Source organism: Mauremys reevesii, linkage group 1, assembly GCF_016161935.1.
Source record: "Mauremys reevesii isolate NIE-2019 linkage group 1, ASM1616193v1, whole genome shotgun sequence".
NCBI classification, from domain to species: domain Eukaryota; kingdom Metazoa; phylum Chordata; order Testudines; family Geoemydidae; genus Mauremys; species Mauremys reevesii.
In genome coordinates, this window is record NC_052623.1 from 314,088,656 (window position 1) to 314,103,663 (window position 15,008).

General features: G+C 43.4%; 1 protein-coding gene across 9 annotated transcripts in view; it reads left to right on the forward strand.

Annotated features, from left to right (window-relative positions):
* The window catches only part of MET (MET proto-oncogene, receptor tyrosine kinase), a 125,181-nt gene that overhangs the window by 90,870 nt on the left and 19,303 nt on the right, over positions 1-15,008 (forward strand). For 8 of the 9 annotated variants that reach the window (XM_039508576.1, XM_039508563.1, XM_039508616.1 and 5 more), the window contains 3 exons: positions 5,189-5,281; positions 6,542-6,760; positions 13,977-14,123. In XM_039508576.1, the coding sequence (XP_039364510.1) occupies positions 5,189-5,281; positions 6,542-6,760; positions 13,977-14,123 (459 nt within the window). The remainder of the gene's footprint in view (positions 1-5,188; positions 5,282-6,541; positions 6,761-13,976; positions 14,124-15,008) is intronic. The other variant, XM_039508588.1, reaches the window with a different exon arrangement.

Consider the following 15,008-nt stretch of genomic DNA (forward strand, 5'->3'; position numbering starts at 1 on the left):
GATTAAGTGAAGGGTCATTAGTCTCTGCTGGGTAAACTTATTTGCTATATGCTTGTGAAACACTCCACATTTTTGGCATCTTTTCTTCCTCATTTTCTTCTGATGCAGATTATAGTCACAAGCAGAACACAGGTTCAGCTTTTAAAGTAAATGTATTTTAAAACCTAATTAAATAAAAGTTAAAGGTGCTGCCTGATAGGCAGTATCTTAATTGAGTAGGCAATTGATTGAATTATAATTCTTTCCTTATAGATTCTCAATCCAATATTTCTTGAAAACTAAACCATCATATTCTTCAATTGCTAAAACCAATTTCAAGGTAAAAATGTCATGTCAAATCACGTAACAAAAAGGGCACTGCAAATAAGATTTATCTTGACCTTACCAATCAGTCACATTGCATCACCTCTAAAGAGTATTATTAGATTTTTATCATTCTCTGAGAGCATCCCCTTCAGAGACCGGCCTGATAAAGTAGATGGCTTCAGAACCAATTCCAACAGATAGCCACAAACAAAGTTATGAATACCACTGCTATTGATTTAAAAGACATCACTACTGTACAGTAGATAAGATGTGTAATGAATTCACATTAATCAAATAAGTATAATGATTACCTAAGACATATTTGGTTGTATAACTATATGTATTTTAGTGATGACTTGCTGACCAGCACAATGCTATAGGAATCTTTAAAAAGGTTAGTCATAAATAAGGAAAAAATAGCTTGATTCTATATTTTCATCATACATTTGTTATTAACACATTGACTCAAATTATCTTTTAGGTCCATTAGTCACAGTAAAACTTGAACTACAGTGCATGGCCCATCACTCAGCATCCAGAAGTAAACATACCAGAATACATCCTCAGCTGGAGTAAATTGCTATGACGATTTACATGAGCTCAGGATTTGACCCCACCTTGTTTAATAGTTTTTTTAACAATTCATTTATACTAGGCTAGTCAGTTTAATATATTAGGGTGCGTTAGACCTGAGTTCATAGACTTGAGTTAAAAAGAGAATCCTACAACAGTGTTCCATTGGGCCAAAGAAACTTGGCTATGTTGCAGGAGACAAGTGAGCTGGACCTGTTGAGGACCAGACAGAGATGGTAACCACTGGAATAATTTACCAAGGGTCATACTGGATTCCTCATCACTGACCATTTTTAAATCAAGATTGGAAGTTTTTCTAAAATATCTGCTCTATGAATTCTTCTATGGCCTGTGTTATACAGGAGGTCGGACTAGATTATCACAATGGTCCCTTCTGGTCTTGGAATCTATCATGAATTATTAACTCTCTGAATGCTCCTAGCCAGCTGAATTTGAAAAGACATTACAGGGAGGAAGGCACCTGTATGTAGTTAGGCCCAGGGTGTTAAATAATATATGGAGATATACACCTATCTCATAGAACTGGAAGGGACCCTGAAAGGTTATTGAGTCCAGTCCCCTGCCTTCACTAGCAGGACCAAGTACTGATTTTGCCAAAGATCCCTAAGTGGCCTCCTCAAAGATTGAACTTACAACCCTGGGTTTAGCAGGCCAATGCTCAAACCACCGAGCTATCCCTCCCCCCTGTTCCTATTAACATTGAAGTCGATGAGAGTTTTGCAGGCCCTTCAGTTAAAGCTTGACATGGCAAGTAGTAAAGCCCACACCTAAATATCTGCAGGGAGGCCCACAACAGCAAAAAGAGAGAGAGAGAAGCACCCATTTAGAATATGTTCCTGCTACGTGTATTTGCATTAATCTTCAGCATCCCAGATTGTCTTAGCAGCAAGAAGAGCTATCTCCTTTCTCCCTACAGCATGCATACAAATTTAGTTTTGAAATTCTGCTCTGCCTTAGACTGACCCGTAAATCAGAAAGAAGGGGGTCTGAGCAGGATTTAAAACTCAGATCTCCATGCACAGGAAAATAAGCAATATAGCAACACTGGGACCAACACTGGTCAAAAAATAAGGGGAATTTAAAATGTATCCTGTTAAATTCTGAGCAGCTCTCATTGGGACATTTCTGCCATCTGTTGTTTTTTCAGAAGAACACCAGGATAGTTCTTTTAAAAAAATCAAAGAAGCCTGTAACTACTAGAGAAACTGGGGCATTTCACTGCAGAACTGAAGTTCAATAAGTCTTGTACTGTTGGTTAAAATGCAGTTTTCACGGCAACAGCAGTAGGTCACCTTGTGACCAGGGAGCCAAGTAACAAATGCAACTGAAATATAGAAAAGAGCGTAGTTTAGTTGTACTATAAAATTATGGTGCCTGATTCTACCTTCTGTTGCACCCCAGAGATCACACTGGTGTCAACAGGAATGTGTAGGTTTATCTCAGTGTTTCTCAAACTGGGGTCACCGCTTGTGTAGGGAAAGCTCCTGGCAGGCTGAGCCGGTTTGTTTACCTGCCCCGTCCGCAGGTCTGGCCAATCGCAGCTCCCACTGGCCACGGTTCACTGCTGCAGGCCAATGGGGGCTGCTAGAAGTGGTGGCCAGTAAGTCCCTCAGCCCGTTCTGCTTCCAGCAGCTCTCATTGGCCTGCAGTGGCGAACCACGGCCAATGGGAGCCGCGATCGGCCGGACCTGCGGACGGGCAGGTAAACAAACCGGCCCGGCCCGCCAGGGGCTTTCCCTACACACGTGGCGGTGGCGACTCCAGTTTGAGAAACACTGGTGTATCTGAAGGCAGAGTATGGTCCATAAAGCCAAATAGCTCTTAGTTACATGGGTGCAATTCCCATTATCTTCAGTGAGAGCTGCAGACATTTAACTGAGAGCAGAACTGGGTGCATAGTCCGTAACTAAGTAAAACTTGTAGTACAGATTTAAAACTCCACTGTTCCTTTCCAGATCCTTAAAAGTATGTTTTGCTTGGCAAGGCTAAGATTTCGCACTGTTATGTATGAAAACATGAATTATTGTAGTGATAAAAAAAAGTGCTGATCTATAGACAGATAATTTAATCCCACCTTTCAAGCTAATGTGAGTAAATAGCTTTAACCATTATTATACTAATTTGATATAGAGCTAAATTGTACTGCATTAACTTGGAAAGAAACAAATGGAAATTAATTTCAAGGCAACATTCAGATTGGATTTTATAATGAAAACCAATATAACTAAAAAGGACTATTTTGGCTGTATTTATATATACCAAGTTATTCAACAGTAATATTGGTTTTCTAAAAAGAATGAGGAGTACTTGTGGCACATTAGAGACTAACAAATTTATTTGGGCATAAGCTTTCGTGGGCTAAAACCCACTTCATCAGATGCATGCAGTGGAAAGTACAGTGAGAAGATATATATATATATATTTATACACAGAGAACATGAAAAAATGGGTGTTGCCATACCAACTATAACAAGACTAATCAGTTAAGGTGGGCTATTATCAGCAGGAGAAAAAAAACTTTTGCAGTGATAATCAGGATGGCCCATTTCCAACAGTTGACAAGAAGGTGTGAGTAACAGTAAGGGAAAAATTAGCATGGGGAAATAGTTTATACTTTGGGTATAAACTCCCACTCCCAGTTTTTATTCAAGCCTAATTTAATGGTGTCTAGTTTGCAAATTAATTCCAATTCTGCAGTTTCTCTTTGGAGTCTGTTTTTGAAGTTTTTTTGTTGGAGTATTGCAACTTTTAGGTCTGTGGGGTTGCTGTAGGGAGACCAGATAGCAAGTGTGGAAACTTGGGGTAGGGGGGTAATAGGCACCTATATAAGACAAAGCCCTGAATAACGGGACTGTCCCTATAAAATCAGGACTTCCAGTCACCCTAGCTGGTAGTGCTAAGAACCATTGTTAATGTCCCAACTGTCAGCCATGCTACAGACAAGTGTAGTCTCTATGAGGTGGCTGCTGAGCTGGAGGGTGCAGGGCACTTGCTTACCTTTGGGGGACTTCTTGTGGAGCTGAAGTAACCCCATCTGCTTATGAGCTGCAGGCAGCAGAGGCAATGGACTCAAAGTAGAGAATACAGGCCTTTGTAGGACTGACACATATTAGAGCCTCAGAGACAGTCATTATGCCCCCTAGATACATTTACTGTAGATATAGGCCTTCCTTGCTTCCTCTGCCTCTTGACTAGGCCAAGCAAAAACTGGGGGCTCTGAATGGAGGGGGTGCTATGTGAGACAGTAGGGTTGGCAGGTGTCCGGTAGGAAACTGGCAAGGTCCTGACCAGACACTAAAAGTTCTGTTACCTGCAGTAACTGGCCTCTACTACTGGGGGTTCGAGGTGGGAAGAGCTGTAGCTGCTTCTGGAGCCTGGAGAAGTGGCTTTGCTTAGCAGGTGCTGCTTTTCCCAGCCCCCAGCCTGATGGAGAGAACTGGCTGGCTCTCAGACCGGGCTCCAAAGTAGGTGCTGGCACCATCCAGGGGGGTAACCTGTCTGCCCCCAACCCCACTGTGCCCTAATTTCCCCAGTCCCTTGCTCCAGGGATAGAACCTCCACCCTCCTGTGCCCCAATTTCCCCTCTCCAGCCCCTCGTTCCAGGGACCGACACCCCCCCACACTCTGCTGTGCCCTGATTTCCCCACCCAAGCCCCTCATTCTGGGGACTGACACCTGCCATGCCCTGTTGTGCCCTGATTGGGCAGGCTCTGCATCAGCTCCTCCCAGCCTGGCTCTTCAGGCGGCAGGTGAGTCCCAGGGCAGGGCCTTGGGGGAAGGGGTGGGGCAGGGTGTTGGCTTTGCAGGGATTAGAAAGTTGGCAACCCTATGGGATGGAGGGGATTTTCTGATGGGGGGTTGTTTTGAGTCATGATCAGATGGGAGGGGTTTTGTGTGCATAGCAGGGCATTGCCCAGGATGAGGGTTTAGGGGAAGGAGAAGATTTCTAAGAAGTGAGTTAGGTTTCTGGGAGGGAGTTGAGGAGGAAGGTTTGGCTGAGGTGGGAGAACGGAAGGAATAGGGGTGGGACTGAGGGAACTGGTGAATGATAGTGAGTGTAGATGAGCCAGTGATATACAGTAGGGAGCAGGAAGGAAAGAGTACAAGCAGTCCCACAGAGACAAATACTCCTTTCCCTGTGCCCTGCCCTTTACTGTAATGTGCCCTATGTTTTCATTCTGAAATGAGAAGGATGCAAAGGAGGGGAAGAGAGGGCTCCTTTCTTTCTATTTTCCAATCAACCTCCCTCATCCTCCACCAAACCCCTCCTTGTGACATCCACCACCAGTGTCCTCGTTTGAAAATCTGGTCAACGTATCAGAGGAAGCACCACCTATTTTGGCAGCAACTGCTACTGCAAAATACCAAGTATTTTGTTAAGGTGAATATTGAAATAAATATTTAAGTGCTGTGCTTTTTGTATTCGTGTATTTCCTACCCTTGGCTTAGCTGACTCCTGTTTACACCCAACTGAGGTGCACAGTAGAGAAATGGAGATGAAAAGGTCGGAATAAGGGAGACATTGGTGGGGAAAAAATCGAGATTTCAGAATTTGTTTTCATCCCTCAGTGGAAAGAAATTGTGACCTTTCAAAAAATATTTGCGAGAAAGACCCACCCCAGAATAGCCAATAAGTCAGTGGTTAGGGTACTCACCCAGACCCAGGTTCAAGTCCACTCTGAAGCTGTGGGCTATCTTGGGGTGGGAGGTCTCTCTCTCTCTTTCTGACCAGAAAATTCCATCTTAAACCTGAGAAACCTTCCCAACAAATCAACATGTTCCAATGAAATTTTTTTTTGTCAAAAATATTCCTGACCAGCTCCAGTGGCAGCTCTACCATCTTCTCTAATTTCTTATTTTTTTTTTTAAGAAAAGATATAACTAAAGACCCTTCAAAAGTTCATTGTGGGATCATTTTGTCTCAGCTGCTGTCAGGAATACAGGTTGAAACGGATCCTGTAGCATACAACATGAGGGCAGACTGCAGTGGTGCTCTGCATGGGCACATTACTCCACCTGAGGATTGTATGTTGCAGGACTGGAGCCGTAACTATATAATTTTAAAAGAAAATTAGTGAATTTTTGGCACAGGTTCTCATAGCAGTTTTGGCAGCCATATTCTGGTCAATTCATGTCACTTTGGCAGTATTAAGGGAATGGCACTCCAGCAGATCTCCACATGGGAGTCCCTCTGACAGAGACTAGTTATTCTGGGTTGTGGCTGGGTTGTGTCACTGGAGCAGTAATAAAGTAGCCAGAATATAGTATATTGATGGTGCTTGGCTTGAGATTTACTTACCATTAATTATCAGCAAAATATTTGCCTAAAATGTGCACACTAATGCTAGGAAATATGTTTGCTAATATACTTCCTCAAAAGTGTGCAAATGCATCAGAGTGAAGTTTTTGCACTGATCACTCAGATCTAAGAAAAACTCTGCCTAAGATGCATGATAATTTTACTTTGATTTTTATATAGCAAGATACCTACTGCTCTGCAGCTTTTATAAACTTTATTTGAAAAAAGTTGGCCATTGAAGAATATATTTTAATGTAAGTATTTATATGGTGTTTGAAAATGTTTATGCACCTCCAGTATATTAAATGCATCTGTCTGTTTTGTACCCCTTTCTTATTACAGACATGTAACCATCGTTCTAACACAGAGATAATCTGTTGCACAACTCCTTCACTGAAATCATTCAGTCTGCAACTACCCTTTGCAACAAAAGTGTTTTTCATTTTTGATGGAGTCAGCAAACAATACTTCGATTTTGATTATGTGAATAATCCTGTATTTAAACCTTTTGAAAAGCCAGTGGTGATCTCAAGGGGCAATCAAAATATATTGGAAATTAAGGTAAGAAATGTTTAGATGGTCTTTTAAATCATTGGCTTTGATCTACTAGACTTTACGCCGATAACTGAAACACTGTTCAATAAACAATATTATGCAATAATATTTCAGCTTACACCAGCAAATAGGTACTAAAACACAAACTATCTGTCATAACACTTACCTGTAATAGGGGGCTGATGTTTAATGAAGGTTTGGAGAAAAGATCTAAAGGATTTCTGCAGAAAAATGTTCAGCAGGGAATATCTTGAGAGCATTGTTCTCTACTTTTACCACATTCTTCTGAAGTCCCAGTTGTCATGAACTATACATAAAGAGCTGATTTCACAGATATACCGGGGAACACTTGGCACACTGGGTGGGAATGCAAAGGTGACTTTCCTGGTCCTCAAAGGAGCCAGGGGCTAATTCAGCCCAAATGCAAGTTAGAGCAGCCTCAGGACTGTTCTAAATTGCACCAGCTTTTAACAGCCTGTTACGAGCTATTATACCAGAATGGATAACCCAGAGCACAGCATGCTCCAGCCATATCTCCTTCCCACCATGAGCTCCAGAACACTTGGGGAATCTTCAGCTGCACACTTAAGAATTAGCAGGAGTACAGATCTAGCTCAGAATTTTAAATGGTTGGTCTGTAGACTCACTATTCCTCCTCTATGGTTTTGTGTCCTTTCCACTGGAGGAAAATGAAACTGTCTTAGCAGCACTGGCATTCTTGATCTTGAATCCAGGAAATACTGGGTGAAATTCTGTGGCCTGTGTGATGCAGGAGGTCAAACAAGATGATCTTAATGGTCCCTTATGGCCTTAAAATTTATGAATTTATGAAGGGTTCAAACTTGATAATGAGTGCATGTTCTGAGTAATCAGGCTGTGTGCACTGAGGAGTGGAATTCTCAGTCCCAACCCAGCATACAGGTTTAATGCAGGGTGTGGGTGTACTAGCAGACACAGCCCACTGTGTCCAGGCTGCATGCTTGGAACTAGAGCGAGGCAAAGAAAGGTAATTCCACGGTGCGGAGGATTTTGATAGAGCAAAGTCTGGTTTCATTCTGATTCAGAATGAAAACCAAAAATTTCAAAATTCTCCACAAAAGGGAGGTTGGGCTGAGCTGTGAGGCAGCCCACCTGCCAGACTGTGCTGGAGCCATGAATCCTGGGAGACCTGGAGTCCCTGACTCCACGACAGTCCAGCAAGTAGGCTGCCAAGGAGTCAGGTGAGCAAGCTGCCAGGAAATCAGGCAGGGTTCTGTCAGACCCATGTCTAAGTTCCACTGGAACTTCATCAATATTGAACCACGTCCACAAAATGTTTTGATTTCGACAAATCAGCAAATTCTGACAAAAGAGCATTTAATTGGCATTTTCCCAACCAGCCTCACATGGAACTCCAGCCCACACAATCCTCTCTCCTTCAGCTGGAGAGACCCTCAACAGTGTTCAGCTATGCAGCGTACAGAGAGAGCATGGAATCTCTCTCTGCCCAGCTTCTTCATGCCATGGCAACATAGCATTGTCATTGCACTCCAGGTCTTGCACGCTGACTGCATGGGGGACAGGTTGCTATCATAGGTGAAGATTTGGGATTTGGTGCTTCCACATTCACTCCATGCTTTCCTTTGCCCACCTAGCTTAGTCTCCACAACTATATTTACCATTTCCTCCTCCAAGAGGATGTTCTGTTTCTGCTTCATTGGAAGCAGTGATGATGGTAGAGGAGTTTGGTTAAGGACTGGCTTATTGGAGGGTGACCGCAATGACACTTCAGCCCTGTTGGTTTACCTTGTAGTCATGGTGCCCTAGGCAGCTGCCTTCTGAAGCCTAATGCCTGGATGATTTCCTGGCGACCAACTAGACAATGATGTTAGTCAAAGCTGGTCTCCTAGAATAAAGCATGAACAGGCAGCAATTTAACATCTTCCTCCAAATAAAATTAGTTATAGTGGGATGTGTCCATTGAAACACTGAGGCGACTTTTAGAATTTATGTTCAGGAGCCAAAAGATCATTATAAGCCATACTGGCAACACTTTCCCCTCACCCCTACACACAGACAAAATTACACACACGTAAGTTTACATGCCTCCTGGTCTTATTTTGAGCAATAATTAAGCAACCACAGCATGAAATTAAATGGTAACTTGCTTCAGTGAGCAAACTGTTCTACCAAACCAAAGTTCTTTTATCTTTTTATTAATTAGTTTTAGAAGGGGGGAAAGCTTTTATCATGAGTTTTTCAGTCGGACTAATCTAGTGTGACACATTTGGCTTTCAACAAATGACTGGATACTGACTGAAAGGTTCTCTCTGGTTTCCCTTGATGAACACAAGATGTTTTATAAGAAAATATTGCTCAGAACTATATTTATTCAACTGCTTTATCTAGGACTTTGTCCATCTGGACATTGTGTTCCTGAAGTCCCAGATGTTTTTTGTCTTCAGTGGAGGGCTTCCAAAACTCCATATTACATTGTGTCAAGGTCCCTCATCACAGCCATCTTCCTTTGCCAAGTATGTGACTCTCTTTGAAGTCTTATCAATGCTACTCATAGGCTGGTCAGAGGGGTCATGGCAGAGTGACACGAGGCACTCTCTTGATCAATTCCCACCCAATGAGCTGAGAACACTGCTTCTGAAATGCTCCCATCTCCTGCCAACTTGCAAAGCACACAAGTTAGGATAAATCTTATTGTCTGTCAATCTAGGACAACCAAAAACTCGGTCTGGACAAGAAAATGTAATTTACTTATTGCCTGCCAAAAGAAGTCAGTGACCCGTTCTTCTGAACTTTGAGCCTGCTGACTGCCTAGTGCATCCTAGCTGTAAATGAAAAATTACCTCCTGTCCAAGTTTGCTTGTGAACACCACCAAACTGCAGAAGGAATGGATGATTTGTCCACATGGCCGGCTCCTTTGTTGAATTCCTTCTACGGCAGTACTCAACCAATTGCCCCATACCATACTTATAGGCTAATTATACAGGTTTTTATCTTCCAGCCTCCCAAATACAATATCTGTCTGTTTATTCTTGGGTATTTCTGTCATCCATTATCATAGTACGTAACTGCAGTCCAGTGGCATTCACAAGGAAGCCACTGGAACAGATCAATGTTTGTTTTAAGCAACAAAGAATTTTAACAGCCGATCAGATCAGGTCAGCAGCTTGTCCCAGCATGTAGGAAGTGATAGGCAAATACATAGAAGTAGAAGAAACAGCTGCAACCGACTCCATAGCAGCTCTAGGTCAGAATTATCAGTGAGACACGTCAACTTGTCTTAGCTCTGCATGTGATCATTACTTAAGATTCTCTTGAAAATGCCTATCAATGCTGTCCTGAGTCAGAGGCAGGCTGTTTAATTAAGTGCTGCTGCATCTGAGCCCCTACAAGATTGTGCACAAGTGCACTACAGTGTCTGGAGCAGCTGTTCTACAAGGGTCCTTCAGCTTAAAGAACTAGACAATTCAATTAACAGTGTAAATGGGACAGAGAACTGGGCCGAAGGTAGTTTTAATTGACTCTTGTTGTATCTCTGTAGGGCCAGTCCCCCAGATTCCAGAGTATTGTCTGAGTCCACTGTCCTCACCACCAACATGGATCTCTCTCATGCTCTTACTGCAGTTTTATATCAACTTCAGTCCCCATTTCCATTCAATCTCTAAACAGAGACTGAGCAACAGGCCCCAAGGCTTTGCCTGATCAGAGCTCATACACACATACCAAACCAGAGACAGACTACAAGTATTACTGATATATAGCAGGACTTGATTTTTAAACAGAACTCATTCTGGCCATGGAAAATATTGGGACCATCACAATTTCATGTCAAACAATCAAACTTGACAAGTCTGCCCTAGAAATCAAAGATGGAAGTGATCTATTAAGCCACCTTGTCTATTCCCAATCCAGTATAGGATGTTCCCTGTGGGGTAATCTTAAGTGTCACTGCCTCTTGGTGTGGTCTTTTTAGGGGTCTCAGCTTCTGGCCAAGTCAGTTCCTGGATCCTCACATCCAATTAAGTTTATCAGCCCTTCAATTGTAGGGCTTGCAGTCTCCTTCAGTCTCCTGGCTGTTTTCTTGGAGGCAGCCTCGTGTAGGACTGTTACCCCTTTGCTAGCTCAGGCCTTTCTACCTCCCCTTCCCTTCTCTGTGCTCTCCCCTTTAGCAGATCTTGTTTTCTCTATTGGTTGTAGCTGTGGGTTCCTGCCTCCAGGACTGGTAGTTCTTGTAGCCATGTGGGGGTGTGAGCAAGCTGCTTGCTTGTAAATCAGAGAGACTCTCCTCCCTGCCTCTGTCTACGCTTAGTATGGAGTTTGTAGACCCCATTACATTAAGAAACTTGTCCAGTCCATTTTTAAATGACTATTGATCAATCTCCTTCCATGTCCTTTAGCAGATTGTTACAGTCTTGAATCTCCCCATTAGGAATTATTCTGCATCTTCCATTCTTAAATTGTGCTCCATCATTCCTACTTATGATCTGTAGGACCATTCTAAGCCTTCAGTGCTGTTCAACATGCTTCAGATACTCATCGTTGTGGGAGCAGATGGTATATAGAGTTGATCTGTGATAGCTACTCCAAGTAGTAACTAACTGCCCCCATCTGGCTTGAGGGGGAACCAACTGTTAAAAACAGGGTGGGAATAGGTAACAGATTCTTTTTAAAAAACGAAAGAACTAACATGAAAGGGAATCTTATTCTGCCACCTCGGTAGTAATCAATAGGCACTCCCTTCTATCCCTAAAATATCTGACACATTCTGTGATCTTTAACTGAGCAGAATTCCCATTGAATAAGAGGCTTGATTTAGGATTTTAGAATTTAGTCCTACAAAACTATCCTATATTTATTATGATCTGCTCTGCCTGGGTATAGGGATTTGCTCCCATGGAACTCATTGCAGGGTCAGGGCTAAGTGGTCTTCAGCACTCCTTTCTTAGGGAAAAATAATAATAATAATAATAATAAATCCATAGTCAGCCAATGGTAAAGTGTGTTCTTATTAGTGTTACCCTCAGCCTGCCTGCCCCACTTCCCTCCAATTGTTTGTTAAAATTACTCTGTGTTTTGTCTCAAATTAGATTGAAAGGTCTTCATGGCAGGAGCTGTATCTTCTTAAATATTGAATGCTGCCCAGCACCAAGGGGACACTAATCCTAGACAGGGTATCTGTCTGGTTTTAAGCTGGACAGCCCTGTTTTTAAATGGTTTGTCCCTGTCGGTACAGAGACAAAACCGGTCGTGGTTATGTCTGCTACCAGGGATGGGGGAGTATGACAGGACGGAGTCCCGATCCTGTCCTTTTTCTAGCCACAAACCACTCATAGACTTTCTTCTGGTCAAACACCTTTGCAATTTATTTAGTGTTCTCCCCACCAACCTAACAAATTTGCACAGCTCTGTATTTACAATAGCATACACTCCTTAGCAGGTATCTTCCACCTGAGAGCTCTCTCTCGGCTCTGATTCTGAAAAGGCTACCAGTCTTTCTTCCCCCATGGGCACTTCCTTCCTGTGACCTTCTACCTTCTGGGCTAAATAGCCTTGCAGCTCTCTCCTGCCCATCCCCAATCTATTAACTAGGCACAGCTTTGCCCCTCACGTTCAGTCCGGGGCAATTTAATTGGTGATACAGCAGTACAGCTGCTGTTGCCCAGCACATCACAGGGACACCATTTCGAAGAGTGCACCGCTCTTCCCCCACCATCCTGACTTTGTACATGCTGTGCGTGCAAGGTCACACTGGCGGGGTGGAGTCTCACAGCTGGGGGCAGGTCCAGGCTATTTCCAGAAGTACCCGAACCTGAATGTCCAGTATTCTGAGGATGCAAGAGTGGCCACCCTCCTTAATCCTGAACAGGGCCTTTGGGCACTAACACAATACAAGTAGCAATAATAATCAGGGGTGGCTCTGGGTATTTTGCCGCCCCAAGCACAACAGGCAAGTTGCCTTTGGCAGCTTGCCTGCGGGAGGTCCCCGGTCCCGCAGATTCGGCGGCACGCCTGTGGGAGGTCCGCCGAAGCCGTGGGACCAGCGGACCCTCCGCAGGCATGCCGCCGATGGCAGCCTGCCTGCCGCCCTTGCGGCGACCTGCAGAGCGCCCCCTGTGGCTTGCCGCCCCAGGCACGCGCTTGGCGTGCTGGTGCCTGGAGCCGCCCCTGATAATAATAATGATTCACCTTAGTCTGGGATGTAGTCAAGGGCAGTTTTCCTGGGTAAGGAGTGCAGAATGGGGTCCTTTTAATGCTGTCATTGTTACTGGTTAATGCTCATCTTTGGTTTGTTGAACGTTTCCTTTTATCCAATTTACTGGGGTGACCTTATTTCCCAAAGAGAAAATGAGATACCCCGAGAGGCTGGCCCGTGCCCTCTCCCACCCTGCATGGAGCTGGCCCAAGCCCCCCTCCCCCTGCACAGGGCTGGCCTGAGCCGCCTGGCATCACTGCTTGCCCAAGCCCTGGCACCTGGGGCTGACAGCCTGAGTCCTGGCACCTGGTGTTGCCACACGTCCTCCTGACTGTTCCTCTGCACTCTCCCAAGGGAGGTGTGCCCTGCGTTTTTGGCAAAACTGGGCATTTGTCCCATTTGCTCTTGCCAACTGATCATCAACAAATGCCTAGTTTTGCCAAAAAAGTCGGGACATCCGGGATAGGACTTAAAAAGGGGACTGTCCCAGCCAAAATAGGATGGGTCCTACAATTTGCCCAATTCTACGAGAGCAGTTCGCTGTCAGATTTCACTCCTTTTGTAAATATAATGTATCTCCCCATGCCACTTACAAAACAAAATGTTTGAGATGCCTACAATGTAGTGGATAACAGAATGCCAGTTTTGTATAAATAGGGCAGTATAATGCTTCCTTTCTCATGTGAATTATGCAAAAATGTGAGACAGTAAAAAAACCCAGCAGAATATGTTCCTTGGATGTTTTCATTTTTAGAAATCATGTGGGTTGCATGAGTGTAACTGAGAACAGAGTTTGGCCTTCAACATTTTACTTCCCTTCTTGTTTTTCTGCCAAACTGCCATTTACATTAACAGAAATTAAACATGTGCATTGGCTAGGCAATAGAAGACTAATTGTGTAGTATTTTGTTTGATTTCATAATTGTTGCTTTTGCTACCTTAAAATAATGTTTTCTGAGTCAGCAGTAGAGCATCTCCTTAAGAATTATACTAAATGATTGTTAACATAATATATTTAAATTTTTTTCTAGGGAAATTACATTGATTCAGAAGCTATTAAAGGCGAAGTGCTAAAAGTTGGAAATAGAAGTTGTGAGAGCATCCGCCTACAGTCTGGATCAGTTTTCTGTATGGTTCCCAGAGATCTGCTGAAATCCCACAGTGAGCTAAATATAGAGGTGGGATACCCTCACTCCATATATGATATAGCTAATAATGACGCCATTGGAATTATGGTGCCTGCAAACTTAAAATGCAACTCTAATCCTCATGTTGGTAGTGGTTTCAGTTCATGAACTTTCGTGTGTATGTGTGTGTGTGTCTTATTATTTCTAAGTTCCAGCTTTCTTCAGAAAAATGTGAACATTATATTAGGTGCCGTACAGACAAACAACAAAAGATGGTCCCTGCCCCCAAAGAGTTTACAATCAAATTGTAAGACAAGAGACAACAGGTGGATGTGGACAGATAGACAGGGAAGCATGTGGAAATGATGAGGCAATAGTTTTGGTCCTGTTCCTGCAGGCCTTCCTTGGAGTCAATGGGATCAGGCACTTTGTGTAGAAAAAGCATGAAATAACCTGTTCTCCACATGCACAATTCAGTTTTATTAGTTTGATAAAATGCAGATATTTAGAACAAGTACTTGAATCCAAGTCCGTCACCCTCTATGAACCCAAACCTGGTCCCACTGAGTTACTGAGGGTGTTGCCACTGATTTAAATAAGGCCAGGATCTGACCCTGTGGTGATTCATGTGGCATTACAAGCATCTTTCATAATTGTTGATAACATTGTTGAGAAAAGACAAAAATCACAAATGATGTTCCTTTAAATTATGCAGCTTGTACATTATGGGCCTTGAGCTGCTCCACTGAAATCAACAATGACTTTAGAGTGAATAGGATCTAAACCTACAGTATGACTTTCATTTAGATCGGTGGTCCCCAAACTTTTTATGTCATGGCCCCCACTTACCCATAATGTAATTTGTCTGTGCCTTGCCAGGAGCAGGGCTGAGACTGCAGCCAGAGCCGCAGCCGGGAGCGAGAGCCAGAGGCGGGA